At 51.7% G+C, this 16,397-nt stretch overlaps 1 protein-coding gene across 1 annotated transcript in view; it reads right to left on the minus strand.

Annotated features, from left to right (window-relative positions):
* Positions 1–16,397, minus strand: part of LOC143297478 (uncharacterized) — a 51,974-nt gene that overhangs the window by 16,526 nt on the left and 19,051 nt on the right. Inside the window, exons 2-3 of the mRNA XM_076609874.1 lie at positions 8,810–8,885; positions 4,114–4,282 (exon numbers count right to left, since the gene is read on the minus strand). Of these exons, the coding sequence (XP_076465989.1) occupies positions 4,114–4,282; positions 8,810–8,864 (224 nt within the window). The 5' untranslated portion in view covers positions 8,865–8,885. The remainder of the gene's footprint in view (positions 1–4,113; positions 4,283–8,809; positions 8,886–16,397) is intronic.

Consider the following 16,397-nt stretch of genomic DNA (forward strand, 5'->3'; position numbering starts at 1 on the left):
ATCAAGAAGAGCCCCCTGACCCCCTATCTGTCGCACCCTTGACCACCACCCCACTCGCCACGCTTCCCATCCCCCCCTCGTCCACCCATTGGATTCCACCCCTCCCCCTCTGTCCACCGTCTGATTCACCCACACACTATCGGCCCCCCTATGGATTTCCCCCTCCATTCTGTCCACCCTCTGGTTCCCTTTCCTTTGGTTCCACCCTCTGGATTCCCGCCCCCTTCTGTCCACGCTCTGGATTACATTTACACATCAACACCCACTCCTCAGATCCACCACAATCTGGATTCCTTCCCCCAGCTTCTGTCCATCGCTTGTCCCTTCTGTCCACCCTCTGAATTCCCTCCACCACTTCTGTCCACCCTCTGGATCCCCTTTACCCCCCCCCCCCTTCTGTCCACCCTCTGGATTCCCTTTACCCCTTCTGTCCACCCTCTGGATTCCCTTTACCCCTTCTGTCCACCCTCTGGATTCCCTTTACCCCCCCCCCTTCTGTCCACCCTCTGGATTCCCTTTACCCCTTCTGTCCACCCTCTGGATTCCCTTTACCCCCCCCCTTCTGTCCACCCTCTGGATTCCCTTTACCCCCCCCCCTTCTGTCCACCCTCTGGATTCCCTTTACCCCCCAACCCCTTCTGTCCACCCTCTGGATTCCCTACCCCCCCCCCCCTTCTGTCCACCCTCTGGATCCCTTTACCCCCCCCCCTTCTGTCCACCCTCTGGATTCCCTCCCCCCCCCCCTTCTGTCCACCCTCTGGATTCCCTTTACCCCCCCCCCTTCTGTCCACCCTCTGGATTCCCTTTACCCCCCCCCTTCTGTCCACCTCTGGATTCCCCTTTACCCCCCCCCCCTTCTGTCCACCCTCTGGATTCCCTTCCCCCCCCCCTTCTGTCCACCTCTGGATTCCTCCCCCCCCCTTCTGTCCACCCTCTGGATTCCCCCCCCCCTTCTGTCCACCCTCTGGATTCCCTTTACCCCCCCCCCCTTCTGTCCACCCTCTGGATTCCCTTTACCCCACCCCCCCTTCTGTCCACCCTCTGGATTCCCTTTACCCCCCCCCCCTTCTGTCCACCCTCTGGATTCCCCCCCCCTTCTGTCCACCCTCTGGATTCCCTTTACCCCTTCTGTCCACCCTCTGATTCCCTTTACCCCCCCTTCTGTCCACCCTCTGGATTCCTTTACCCCTTCTGTCCACCCTCTGAATTCCCTCCCCCCCCTTCTGTCCACCCTCTGATTCCCTCCCCCCCCTTCTGTCCACCCTCTGGATTCCCTTTACCCCCCCCCCTTCTGTCCACCCTCTGATTCCCTTTACCCCCCCCTTCTGTCCACCCTCTGGATTCCCTTTACCCCCCCCCTTCTGTCCACCCTCTGGATTCCCTTTACCCCCCCCCCTTCTGTCCACCCTCTGGATTCCCTTTACCCCCCCCCCCCCCTTCTGTCCACCCTCTGGATTCCCTTTACCCCCCACCCCCCCTTCTGTCCACCCTCTGGATTCCCCCCCCCCTTCTGTCCACCTTCTGGATTCCCCTTACCCCCCCCCCCCTTCTGTCCACCCTCTGGATTCCCTTTACCCCCCCCCCCTTCTGTCCACCCTCTGGATTCCCTTTACCCCCCCCCTTCTGTCCACCCTCTGGATTCCCTTTACCCCCCCCCCTTCTGTCCACCCTCTGGATTCCCCCCCCCCTTCTGTCCACCTCTGGATTCCCTTACCCCCCCCCCCCTTCTGTCCACCCTCTGGATCTCCCCCCCTCTTCTGTCCACCCTCTGGATTCCCCACCACCCCCCCCTTCTGTCCACCCTCTGGATTCCCTTTACCCCCCCCCCCTTCTGTCCACCCTCTGGATTCCCTTTACCCCCCCCTTCTGTCCACCCTCTGGATTCCCCCCCTTCTGTCCACCCTCTGGATTCCTTACCCCCCCCCCCTTCTGTCCACCCTCTGGATTCCCCTTTACCACCCTCTGGATTCCCCCCCCTTCTGTCCACCCTCTGGATTCCCTTTACCCCCCCCCCCCCCTTCTGTCCACCCTCTGGATTCCCTTTACCCCCCACCCCCCCTTCTGTCCACCCTCTGGATTCCCCTCCCCCTTCTGTCCACCTCTGGATTCCCCTTTACCCCCCCCCCCCCCCTTCTGTCCACCCTCTGGATTCCCCCCCCCCTTGTCCACCCTCTGGATTCCCTTTACCCCCCCCCCTTCTGTCCACCCTCTGGATTCCCTTTACCCCCCCCCCCCCCTTCTGTCCACCCTCTGGATTCCCTTTACCCCCCACCCCCCCTTCTGTCCACCCTCTGGATTCCCTTTACCCTCCACCCCCCCTTCTGTCCACCCTCTGGATTCCCTTTACCCCCCACCCCCCCTTCTGTCCACCCTCTGGATTCCCTTTACCCCCCACCCCCCCTTCTGTCCACCCTCTGGATTCCCTTTACCCCCCCCCCCCTTCTGTCCACCCTCTGGATTCCCTTTACCCCCCACCCCCCCTTCTGTCCACCCTCTGGATTCCCTTTACCCCCCACCCCCCCTTCTGTCCACCCTCTAGATTCCCTTTACACCCCTCCCCCCCTTCTGTCCACCCTCTGGATTCCCTTTACCCCCCCCCCTTCTGTCCACCCTCTGGATTCCCTTTACCCCCCCCCCCCCTTCTGTCCACCCTCTGGATTCCCTTCCCCCCTTCTGTCCACCCACTGACATAATGTGTGAAACAATATGCAATGCAATGTTGTGCCATGCAACGTGTTACCTCACAACACTGACATAATGTATAGCACCAATAAAACAACAACCAACACACACACACACACACACACACACACACACACACACACACTCGTGCATAATACACAATCCAGTCATATATAATGCAACATAACACAACGCAGCACCACAGAACACAACAGCACAGCACACCACAACATACCACAACACAGCATAACATAAGGCATCATACCAAACACCACACAACAGCAAAGCACAGCAAAGCACAGTGCAACATAACACAACACAACACAGCACAACACAGCACAGCACAGCACAGCGCAACATAACACAACACAACACAACACAACACAGCACAGCACAGCACAGCGCAACATAACACAGCACAGCACAGCACAGCACAGCACAGCGCAACATAACACAGGACAGCACAGCACAGCACAGCACAGCGCAACATAACACAGCACAGCTCAGCACAGCACAGCACAGCGCAACATAACACAGCACAGCTCAGCACAGTACAGCACAGTGCAACATAACACAGGACAGAACAGTACAGCACAGCGCAACATAACACAGGACAGCACAGCACAGCACAGCACAGCGCAACATAACACAGCACAGCTCAGCACAGCACAGCACAGCGCAACATAACACAGCACAGCTCAGCACAGTACAGCACAGCGCAACATAACACAGGACAGCACAGCACAGGACAGGACAGGACAACACAGCACAGCACAGCACAGCGCAACATAACACAGCACAGCACAGCACAGCACAGCACAGCGCAACATAACACAGCACAGAACAGCATAGGAAAACACAGCACAGCACGGCACGGCACAACACAACACAGCACAGCACAGCACAGCACAGCACAGCACAGCACAGCACGGCACGGCACGGTACGGCACAGCACAGCACACCACAGAACGGCACAACACGGCACGGTACGCCACAACACAACACGGCATAGCACAGCACAGCACAACACGGCACGGCACGGCACAGCACAGCACAACACGGCACAGCACAGCACAGCACATTACATCACATCACAGCACAGCACAGCACAGCACAGCACGGCACAGCAGAACAGCACAACACAGCACGGCATAGCACAGCACAACACGGCACGGCACGGCACGGCACGGCACAGCACAGCACAACACGGCACAGCACAGCACATTACAGCACAGCACGGCACGGCAGAACAGCACAACACAGCACGGCACAGCAGAACAGCACAACACAGCACGGCACAGCACAGCACAGCACAGCACGGCACAGCACAGCACAACACAGCACAGCACAACACAGCACGGCACAGCAGAACAGCACGGCACAGCACGGCACAGCACAGCAGAACAGCAAGGCACAGCTCAAAGGACTGACCAGAGGTAGTGACTATAGGACTTGAACCGCAAGGCCTTCGACTTCATGACCACCAGAGACAGACAGTTCCCCACCAGGCCCACCAGCACGATCACGTGACCCACGCTCTGCTGAACCAGCAGACCCCAGTTCTGCCCCACGTCACTTCCGTCCGCCATCATCCGGGCACCTGTTGGGGAAGATGGAAGGGGGTGGGGGTAGGGGGGTATTAGTGTGTGGCTTGGGAAATGTGGAGCATGAAGTTATGTCCGTCTGCCTGCCTGTCTTAACGAATATCCGTTTTTCTATTTTTGTGTGAATATGTCTTTCTGTTTGTCTGTACCTTTTCGTCTCGGTTTGTCTAAAAATAAATGGGCGAGGTAGGAAGATAATAAAATAGAATGATATAAAATTGAATATCGCCAAGAACGTAATAAAATCAAACAAAAGCTAAAAATAGAATATTTAACAGAACGGAATGAAATAACGGCCACAGCGACTCCTCAAAGACAGAAGCCAGGAATTTGATGTCGGTCATTTCTTTGAGGTGAAGATCAAAGGAAGAACACCCTGGAAACCGCCCTGTCTTCACCGTGCTGTCCTGTTATTGGCGCTGACTCCCTGTCTTCATCATGCTGTCCTGTTATTGGCGCTGACTTCCTGTCTTCATCATGCTGTCCTGTTATTGGCGCTGACTCTCCCTGTCTTCATCATGCTGTCCTGTTATTGGCGCTGACTCTCCCTGTCTTCATCATGCTGTCCTGTTATTGGCGCTGACTCTCCCTGTCTTCATCATGCTGTCCTGTTATTGGTGCTGACTCCCTGTCTTGACTGTGCTGTCCTGTTATTGGCGCTGACTCCCTGTCTTCATCATGCTGTCCTGTTATTGGCGCTGACGTCCTGTCTTCACCGTGCTGTCCTGTTATTGGCGCTGACGTCCTGTCTTCATCATGCTGTCCTGTTATTGGCGCTGACTCTCCCTGTCTTCATCATGCTGTCCTGTTATTGGCGCTGACTCCCTGTCTTCATCATGCTATCCTGTTATTGGCGCTGACGTCCTGCATTCATCATGCTGTCCTGTTATTGGTGCTGACGTCCTGTCTTCATCATGCTGTCCTGTTATTGGCGCTGACTTCCTGTCTTCATCATGCTGTCCTGTTATTGGCGCTGACTCCCTGTCTTCATCATGCTGTCCTGCTATTGGCGCTGACTCTCCCTGTCTTAATCATGCTGTCCTGTTATTGGCGCTGACTCCCTGTCTCCATCATGCTGTCCTGTTATTGGCGCTGACTCTCCCTGTCTTCATCATGCTGTCCTGTTATTGGCGCTGACTCTCTGTCTCCATCATGCTGTCCTGTTATTGGTGCTGACTCCCGGTCTTCACTGTGGTGTCCTGTTATTGGCGCTGACTCCCTGTCTTCATCATGCTGTCCTGTTATTGGCGCTGACTCCCTGTCTTCATCATGCTGTCCTGTTATTGGCGCTGACTTCCTGTCTTCATCATGCTGTCCTGTTATTGGCGCTGACTTCCTGTCTTACTCATGCTGTCCTGTTATTGGCGCTGACTTCCTGTCTTGACTGTGCTGTCCTGTTATTGGCGCTGACTCCCTGTCTTCATCATGCTGTCCTGTTATTGGCGCTGACTTCCTGTCTTCATCATGCTGTCCTGTTATTGGCGCTGACTTCCTGTCTTGACTGTGCTGTCCTGTTATTGGCGCTGACTTCCTGTCTTCATCATGCTGTCCTGTTAATGGCGCTGACTCCCTGTCTTCACTGTGTTGTCCTGTTATTGGCGCTGACGTCCTGTCTTAATCATGCTGTCCTGTTATTGGCGCTGACTCTCCCTGTCTTCATCTTGCTGTCCTGTTATTGGCGCTGACTCCCTGTCTTCATCATGCTGTCCTGTTATTGACGCTGACGTCCTGTCTTCATCATGCTGTCCTGTTATTGGCGCTGACTCCCTGTCTTCATCATGCTGTCCTGTTATTGGCGCTGACTCCCTGTCTTCATCATGCTGTCCTGTTATTGGCGCTGACTCCCTGTCTTCATCATGCTGTCCTGTTATTGGCGCTGACTCCCTGTCTTCACTGTGCTGTCCTGTTATTGGCGCTGACTCCCTGTCTTCACCATGCTGTCCTGTTATTGGCGCTGACTCCCTGTCTTCATCATGCTGTCCTGTTATTGGCGCTGACTCCCTGTCTTCACCATGCTGTCCTGTTATTGGCGCTGGCTCCCTGTCTTCACTGTGGTGTCCTGTTATTGGCGCTGACTCCCTGTCTTCACTGTGCTGTCCTGTTATTGGCGCTGACTCCCTGTCTTCATCATGCTGTCCTGTTATTGGCGCTGACTCTCTGTCTCCATCATGCTGTCCTGTTATTGGCGCTGACTCCCTGCCTTCACTGTGCTGTCCTGTTATTGGCGCTGACTCCCTGTCTTCACTGTGCTGTCCTGTTATTGGCGCTGACTCCCTGTCTCCATCATGCTGTCCTGTTATTGGCGCTGACTCCCTGTCTTGACTGTGCTGTCCTGTTATTGGCGCTGACTTCCTGTCTTCATCATGCTGTCCTGTTAATGGCGCTGACTCCCTGTCTTCACTGTGTTGTCCTGTTATTGGCGCTGACGTCCTGTCTTAATCATGCTGTCCTGTTATTGGCGCTGACTCTCCCTGTATTCATCTTGCTGTCCTGTTATTGGCGCTGACTCCCTGTCTTCATCATGCTGTCCTGTTATTGACGCTGACGTCCTGTCTTCATCATGCTGTCCTGTTATTGGCGCTGACTCCCTGTCTTCATCATGCTGTCCTGTTATTGGCGCTGACTCCCTGTCTTCATCATGCTGTCCTGTTATTGGCGCTGACTCCCTGTCTTCATCATGCTGTCCTGTTATTGGCGCTGACTCCCTGTCTCCATCATGCTGTCCTGTTATTGGCGCTGACTTCCTGTCTTCATTATGCTGTCCTGTTATTGGCGCTGACTCTCTGTCTTCACCGTGCTGTCCTGTTATTGGCGCTGACTCTCCCTGTCTTCATCATGCTGTCCTGTTATTGGCGCTGACGTCCTGTCTTCATCATGCTGTCCTGTTATTGGCGCTGAGTCCCTGTCTTCATCATGCTGTCCTGTTATTGGCGCTGACTCCCTGTCTTCATCATGCTGTCCTGTTATTGGCGCTGACTTCCTGTCTTGACTGTGCTGTCCTGTTATTGGCGCTGAGTCCCTGTCTTCATCATGCTGTCCTGTTATTGGCGCTGACTCCCTGTCTTCATCATGCTGTCCTGTTATTGGCGCTGACGTCCTGTCTTCATCATGCTGTCCTGTTATTGGCGCTGACTTCCTGTCTTCATCATGCTGTCCTGTTATTGGCGCTGACGTCCTGTCTTCATCATGCTGTCCTGTTATTGGCGCTGACTCTCCCTGTCTTCATCATGCTGTCCTGTTATTGGTGCTGACTCCCTGTCTTGACTGTGCTGTCCTGTTATTGGCGCTGACTCCCTGTCTTCATCATGCTGTCCTGTTATTGGCGCTGACTCCCTGTCTTCATCATGCTGTCCTGTTATTGGCGCTGACTTCCTGTCTTCATCATGCTGTCCTGTTATTGGCGCTGACTCTCCCTGTCTTCATCATGCTGTCCTGTTATTGGCGCTGACTTCCTGTCTCCATTATGCTGTCCTGTTATTGGCGCTGACTTCCTGTCTTCATCGTGCTGTCCTGTAATTGGCGCTGACTTCCTGTCTTCATCATGCTGTCCTGTTATTGGCGCTGACTCCCTGTCTCCATCATGCTGTCCTGTTATTGGCGCTGACTTCCTGTCTCCATTATGCTGTCCTGTTATTGGCGCTGACTTCCTGTCTTCATCGTGCTGTCCTGTAATTGGCGCTGACTTCCTGTCTTCATCATGCTGTCCTGTTATTGGCGCTGACTTCCTGTCTTGACAGTTCCCTTCATTCCAGTGCTGTCAGCCTTATTTCCTTTCAATATCATTTTCAAACGGGTTCAAATGATGTTTCTAAATATTTCCAACTCAAATCCATGGCATTTTTATTCAACAAAAATACAAAAAAAAGCATGACATTCATACCAAGATAAAATCACAAAACAGACAGAGATTATAATTTTTCACGCCAAGATAAAATCCTCAAACTAATCCTCGTTCTCAGATAAATGTTGAAGACAACCCCATTGACGAAGATGAAGAGCACTGTGTTGAGCCAGGCAGCCGACAGACAATGGCTGACTGACAGAAAACAGAACAAAGACTGACCGGTCACATTGACACAACAAAGACTGACCGTTCATCAGACAGAAGACAGAACAAAGACTGACCGGTCACATTGACTCAACAAAGACTGACCGGTCACATTGACAGAACAAAGACTGACCGTTCATCAGACAGAACAAAGACTGACCGGTCATCAAACAGAACAAAGACTGACCGGTCATCAGACAGAACAAAGACTGACCGGTCACATTGACAGAACAAAGACTGACCGGTCATCAGACAGAACAAAGACTGACCAGTCATCAGACAGAAGACAGAACAAAGACTGACCGGTCACATTGACAGAACAAAGACTGACCGGTCATCAGACAGAACAAAGACTGACCGTTCATCAGACAGAAGACAGAACAAAGACTGACCGGTCTCACTGACAGAACAAAGACTGACCTGTCATCAGACAGAACAAAGACTGACTGGTCACACTGACAGAACAAAGACTGACCCGTCTCATTACTGACGGTCACGTTGACCTCCAAGTCCTCCGTCCCCAGGCCCATGGTCAGTTGGTGGTCAGCTGTCTGCAACACCACCCTGGGTCAGTGCTCACACACACACACACACACACACACACACACACACACACACACACACACACACACACACATCACTCATTCACACCAGACAATGATGAAAAAAAAAGGAGAAACAAAATGACCGATAGTTGGCAACATTAGGCAGCCAGACAGATGGACAGACAGACAGATGGACAGACAGACAGATAGACCAGCAGACAGGTAGACATATGGACAGACAGAGGAACAAACAGGTAAACAGAGGAACAGACAGACAGATGGACAGGCAGACAGGTGGACATACGGACAGACATATGGACAAGCAGGCAGATGAATGCACAGACAGACAGGTAGATAGATGGACTGAAAGACAGACAGACAGACAGACAGGACAGACAGAGGGACAAACAGACAGTCAGACATATGGACAGACAGACAGATGGACAGACAGACAGATGGAAAGACAGACAGACAGAGGGGTAGACAGGCATTCAGATGGACAGACAGGCAGGGATATAGACAGACAGACAGAAGGAATGATGGACAGAAAGGTAGACAGATGAACATACAGACAGATGGACGGACAGATAGATGGACAGACAGACATACGCACAGGCAGACAGACAGACGGACAGACATACAGACAGACAGACAGACTGACAGATGGACGGACAGGCAGGCAGACAGACAGACAAACAGATGGACAGACATTTTTTCTTCAGCCTTCGAATGAAAGAACAAGAGAGGCAAGGCCTTCAAGACTCACTTGTGGCAAATTAAGTCCCATAGCATTAATTACAGAGTAACTTCCCTTTTTTTACTATCTGCACCAAAACGTTTGCAAAATAAATAAAACTTCCATGTTTAGCAAAAGAAGTTCTTGTTTGAACAAAAAGTGGTATTAATGGCTGCTCTTGTTGTTGTGTCAGAATATCAGATCAAAGTGCCAAGTTTAGAGAATACAAAAAATATAAATATAACAGTAAATCCAGTTTGCATATAATTAGGCTTCATTTTTTATTTTTTGTGCCCATCCCAGAAGTGCAATATTGTTTTAAACAAGATGACTGGAAAGAACTGAATTGTTCCTATTGTTATGCCTAATTTGGTGTCAACTGACAAAGTATTTGCAGAGAAAATGTCAATGTTAAAGTTTACCACGGACACACACACAGACACACACAGACACACAGACACACACACACACAGACAACCGAACACCGGGTTAAAACATAGACTCACTTTGTTTACACAAGTGAGTCAAAAATCAAGAAGTAATTAAGAAGTATTAATGAATAAACTTTTTATGCACTGCACAGCACATTGAAAGAGAGGCAGACTGGTAGAGTGAAAGGCAGAGAAAAAGACAGGGAGGGAGACAGAGACAGACAGGGAGACAGAGACAGACAGACAGACAGGGAGACAGAGACAGACAGGGAGGGAGAGAGACAGGGAGGGAGAGAGACAGAGACAGACAGGGAGACAGAGACAGACAGGGAGGGAGACAGAGACAGGGAGACAGAGACAGACAGGGAGAGAGACAGAGACAGACAGGGAGGGAGACAGAGACAGACAGACAGGGAGACAGAGACAGACAGGGAGACAGAGACAGACAGGGAGAGAGACAGAGACAGACAGACAGGGAGACAGAGACAGACAGACAGGGAGGGAGACAGAGACAGGGAGGGAGGGAGACAGAGACAGACAGGGAGGGAGACAGAGACAGACAGGGAGGGAGACAGAGACAGGGAGGGAGGGAGACAGAGACAGAGAGACAGACAGGGATGGAGACAGAGACAGAGAGAGGTGACGGGAACAGGAGGATGGAGGTAGCTGGTAACTTGCTAGACATAAACCAGCCTGGCGTGTTCTTACAAACATTTACGTAACCGTTTTTCCCCCTGCCCCCTGAAGGAGGTGAGGAGAGGGGGATTGGGGAGGGGGGGGCGCTCAAACAGGCTGCTGCACCAAGCTGTCTCTCCTCTGTCTCTGTCTCTCCCCTGGCCTCTGTCTCTCCTCTGTCTCTGTCTCTCCCCTGGCCTCTGTCTCTCCCCTGTCTCTGTCTCTCCCCTGGCCTCTGTCTCTCCTCTGTCTCTGTCTCTCCCCTGTCTCTCCTCTGTCTCTCCCCTGGCCTCTGTCTCTCCCCTGGCCTCTGTCTCTCCTCTGTATCTGTCTCTCCCCTGGCCTCTGTCTCTCCTCTGTCTCTCCCCTGGCCTCTGTCTCTCCCCTGGCCTCTGTCTCTCCTCTGTATCTCCTCTGTCTCTGTCTCTCCCCTGGCCTCTGTCTCTCCTCTGTATCTGTCTCTCCCCTGGCCTCTGTCTCTCCTCTGTATCTCCTCTGTCTCTGTCTCTCCCCTGGCCTCTGTCTCTCCTCTGTCTCTGTCTCTCCCCTGGCCTCTGTCTCTCCTCTGTATCTCCTCTGTCTCTGTCTCTCCCCTGGCCTCTGTCCTCTGTCTCTGTCTCTCCCCTGGCCTCTGTCTCTCCTCTGTATCTCCTCTGTCTCTGTCTCTCCCCTGGCCTCTGTCTCTCCTCTGTCTCTGTCTCTCCCCTGGCCTCTGTCTCTCCTCTGTCTCTGTCTCTCCCCTGGCCTCTGTCTCTCCTCTGTCTCTCCCCTGGCCTCTGTCTCTCCTCTGTCTCTGTCTCTCCTCTGTCTCTGTCTCTCCTCTGCCTCTGTCTCTGTCTCTCCCCTGGCCTCTGTCTCTCCTCTGTCTCTGTCTCTCCTCTGCCTCTGTCTCTGTCTCTCCCCTGGCCTCTGTCTCTCCTCTGTCTCTGTCTCTCCCCTGGCCTCTGTCTCTCCTCTGTCTCTCCCCTGGCCTCTGTCTCTCCTCTGTCTCTGTCTCTCCCCTGGCCTCTGTCTCTCCTCTGCCTCTGTCTCTGTCTCTCCCCTGGCCTCTGTCTCTCCTCTGCCTCTGTCTCTGTCTCTCCCCTGGCCTCTGTCTCTCCTCTGTCTCTGTCTCTCCCCTGGCCTCTGTATCTCCTCTGTCTCTCCCCTGTATCTCCTCTGTCTCTGTCTCTCCCCTGGTCTCTGTCTCTCCCCTGTCTCTCCTCTGTCTCTGTCTCTCCCCTGTTGCTCCTCTGTCTCTCCCCTGTCTCTCCTCTGTCTCTGTCTCTCCCCTGGTCTCTGTCTCTCCCCTGTCTCTCCTCTGTCTCTGTCTCTCCCCTGGCCTCTGTCTCTCCTCTGTCTCTGTCTCTCCCCTGTCTCTCCCCTGTCTCTGTCTCTCCCCTGTCTCTCCTCTGTCTCTGTCTCTCCCCTGTCTCTCCTCTGTCTCTGTCTCTCCCCTGTCTCTCCTCTGTCTCTGTCTCTCCCCTGTCTCTGTCTCTCCCCTGTCTCTCCTCTGTCTCTGTCTCTCCTCTGTCTCTGTCTCTCCTCTGTCTCTCCTCTGTCTCTCCCCTGTCTCTGTCTCTCCCCTGTCTCTGTCTCTCCTCTGTCTCTGTCTCTCCTCTGTCTCTCCTCTGTCTCTCCTCTGTCTCTCCTCTGTCTCTCCCCTGGCCTCTGTCTCTCCCCTGTCTCTGTCTCTCCCCTGTCTCTCCCCTGTCTCTGTCTCTCCCCTGTCTCTCCCCTGTCTCTGTCTCTCCCCTGTCTCTGTCTCTCCGATGTATTGTAACATGGCGGAACGCAAGGAAATGGGTTTACCAACTACAACATGAGAAATAATGACGAAGGTGGTTTTGCGATCTGAGTTCCTCCCGACTAAGACATGGAGGATATCAAGGGAAGGAGTGTTTCTGACGGTTATGGACTTTCAGCATCTGGACCGTTGCTGCCTGGAATCCTGCCGCCACTTTCACCCCTTCCTGCCACATTTCTTCAGGGCAGCTTTCAGTTCAGACTTCAGGCTTCTAGCCACATTTCACCCCGGGGTGAACAATCGGCGGGGTACAAATAGGGTGCTTCACCTGCCGTGCACTGTGTCAGGAAGTGCCGCGAAGGGAGGGGGGGGGGGTGTGAGGGGGGGGGGGGGGGGGGGGGGGGGGGGGGGGGGGGAGGGGCGATAGACTGACAGGAAACAGGACCAGGTGTGAACTTCTCCTCAGCTCTAAACCTTCCTCCTTAAATCTACCTCCTCCCTACAAAGTGTCTTCTTCACCTCTGCATCCCTCTCTGTTTATTTGGGTTTGTTTCTGAACACGACGTGTGTGTGTGTGTGTGTGTGTGTGTGTGCGTGACAATGACACTTAGCTTTGGATGCAATGTTCCTGAACCTGTCACATTTTCTGTAAACCATATTTAATCCCAGGACAGTCAACACATACATCGTTATTTCCCAGGAGAACGGCCGTCAGTGGCGCCCTCCGGTTTCATTGCTGTGGGAGCACAGAACGTCAAGCCTTTCTTTGGGTTGATGGAAGATCCTGTTCGCTGACACAGGTCCGCCATGCTGTGCTGGTGTGTCTGAACAGCCGCCCTTCTCTCTTGAACACTGTCACTGACAACCCCATCCTTTGTTGGTCAGCACACGAGCCACTCCGCAGTTGTTCACATTAGTACGTCCTTCAGAATAAATGCTGTAAAGGACATGGGGAAGAGGTGATCCCTGTGGCAGTCCAGTGGAAAGTTTGCTGTGTCCAGACACCCAGTCTCCAAGTCGTAGGGCAAGAGGTGATCCCTGTGGCAGTCCAGTGGAAAGTTTGCTGTGTCCAGACACCCAGTCTCCAAGTCGTAGGGCAAGAGGTGATCCCTGTGGCAGTCCAGTGGAAAGTTTGCTGTGTCCAGACACCCAGTCTCCAAGTCGTAGGGGGACAGTTCTTTCCTGAAGTGCTGCTGCCATCCATTTTGTTTGTACCACACTTATTCCACACGTCAGTGGAAAATTCCATGAGCTGTGCAAAAAAAATATTCTTTGCTGAGCTGTGCTGCAGTGCTGTTTGTTGAGCTGTGCAAAATGGTCTGTGTTGAGCTTTGTTGAGCTTTGCAAAATGGTCTTTATTGTATGCATATTAAGATAAGATAAGATAAGATAACTTTATTATCTCCAGCTGGAGAAATTTGGTCAGGTGCATTATCACAACATAGACAAGTAAACAACATGGGGACCATAACTGTAAAAGCCAACAACAGCCCCTACAAATATTACGAAGATACAAAATTAATGTAAAAAATATCACATACATCGTTTCATACATATATCCACACACTGCAGGTAATAACTAGTATTCTTAATGTAAAAACAGAAAGAATTAAGAAACATTATTTGAATATAATTATAAACATAGCCTACTATACTGCACATTGATTATAATAGACAGATAAGAATAAAGATGAATTGCGGAAAACCACAACCAGATAATCAGCACACACCCGCACCCCCCACCCCCACCCACCCACCCACCCCACACACGCGGATAACTTGATTAAACAAGAGTAATAAACATATGTTCTCAAATAAAAGCATTTCACATATTCGCTTTTAAAAACATTGCAATTAGTCAGTTACCCTGCCAATGTTTCTCTTCTCATTGATATCCTTCAGTCATTTCCATGAGAACTGTGGATACATCGCCTGAACGTGCAGGTACACAGTGAAAGAAGAAAGCCAACACGCCTCCCAGCAGTGCAGTGAAGCCGAGCGGTTTACAGACAGGGTGAAGACATCTTGAGATCCAATGACAAAATCATCACACCGCCCATGGCCTCAAAGAAATCGTGATAAAGATAGGAAGCTGTCAAACCTGCCACTTGAAAGGAAAAAAACAAGAGCCCGTATTGAATAAAAAGAGCAAATACTGACATCTTTACCACCAGGATCTTGTATTGAAGAAAACAAGAGCTGACATCATCACCAAGATCTTGTATTGAAGAAAACAAGAGCTGACATCATCACCAAGATCTTGTATTGAAGAAAACAAGAGCTGACATCATCACCAAGATCTTGTATTGAAGAAAACAAGAGCTGACATCATCACCAAGATCTTGTATTGAAGAAAACAAGAGCTGACATCATCACCAAGATCTTGTATTGAAGAAAACAAGTACTGACATCATCACCAAGATCCTGTATTGAAGAAAACAAGAGCTGACATCATCACCAAGATCTTGTATTGAAGAAAACAAGTACTGACATCATCACCAAGTTCCCGTATTGACGAAAACAATCTGCAAGTGTCACTTTAAGAAGCACGTGTCATCATCTCCGAAACAACAGATCGCCGACTCAATGTAGAGCAAATTCATTCCATGCTTTCCCAGAAGCCGCACACAGACAAAATAAACTGTCTGCTGCATTCATGACTTTGGGGGTAATTATGGATAGGAAAGACAGTATCCAAAGGCTTTCAGCGCGCCTGAGTATGTGTGTGTGTGTGTGTGTGTGTGTGTGTGTGTGTGTGTGTGTGTGTGTGTGTGTGTGTGTGTGTGTGTGTGTGTGTGTGTGTGTGTGTGTTTCGTTCACAGGTAAACCTTTTTCAGCTCATCTATTTAGTCTGCTTTGTCTATCTCAGTCTCTATTTTGTTCCATCTGCTTTGTCTATCTCAGCCTCTGTTTGAGTTTCGCTGTTGATTTTGGTCCTGTCACTTTGTTCAGTTATACACCTGGATTAAATTAAAGACCCAGTGTGCTCACTCCGAGAGAACAGCTTTCCCTTTCTCTCAAGCCCTGCAGAGTTAGCGGTGGTGGGGGTGGGATTTGGGGTCTGTACCCGACCAGTACGTCTGGTTTAATGCCTGGGGTCTCTATACCACACCAGTAAACCTGGTGTAATGCCTGGGGTCTCTATACCACACCAGTAAACCTGGTTTAATGCCTGGGGTCTCTATACCACACCAGTAAACCTGGTTTAATGCCTGGGGTCTCTATACCACACCAGTAAACCTGGTTTAATGCCTGGGGTCTCTATACCACACCAGTAAACCTGGTGTAATGCCTGGGGTCTCTATACCACACCAGTAAACCTGGTTTAATGCCTGGGGTCTCTATACCAGACACTACAGCTGGTTTAATGCCTGGGGTCTCTGTACCTGACAGTAAAGCTGGTTTAATGCCTGGGGTCTCTATACCAGACACTGCAGCTGGTTTAATACCTGGGGTCTCTATACCACACCAGTAAACCTGGTTTAATGCCTGGGGTCTCTATACCAGTCAGTACAGCTGGTTTAATGCATGGGGTCTCTATACGAGACCATCACAGCTGGTTTATTTCCTGAGTCAGGCACCTGTCACCAACTCGCTCTCCTCCTGTTTCAGCAGAGGTGTGAAGCGTGTATAGATCAGTGCATGTGCTTTGAACGAAAGTACAGCAGCCCTGTACAATGCAGGTGTGGCCAGTTGTCACAGTGCTGGTGTGGCCAGTTGTCACAGTGTGGCCAGTTGTCACAGTGCGGCCAGTTGTCACAGTGCTGGTGTGGCCAGTTGTCACAGTGCGGCCAGTTGTCACAGTGCTGGTGTGGCCAGTTGTCACAGTGTGGCCAGTTGTCACAGTGCTGGTGTGACCAGTTGTCACAGTGCGGCCAGTTGTCACAGAGCAGATGTGACCAGTTGTCACAGTGTGGCCAGTCGTCACAGTACTGGTGTGGTGTGGCCAG

Source organism: Babylonia areolata, chromosome 22 (assembly GCF_041734735.1).
Source record: "Babylonia areolata isolate BAREFJ2019XMU chromosome 22, ASM4173473v1, whole genome shotgun sequence".
NCBI classification, from domain to species: Eukaryota; Metazoa; Mollusca; class Gastropoda; order Neogastropoda; family Buccinidae; genus Babylonia; species Babylonia areolata.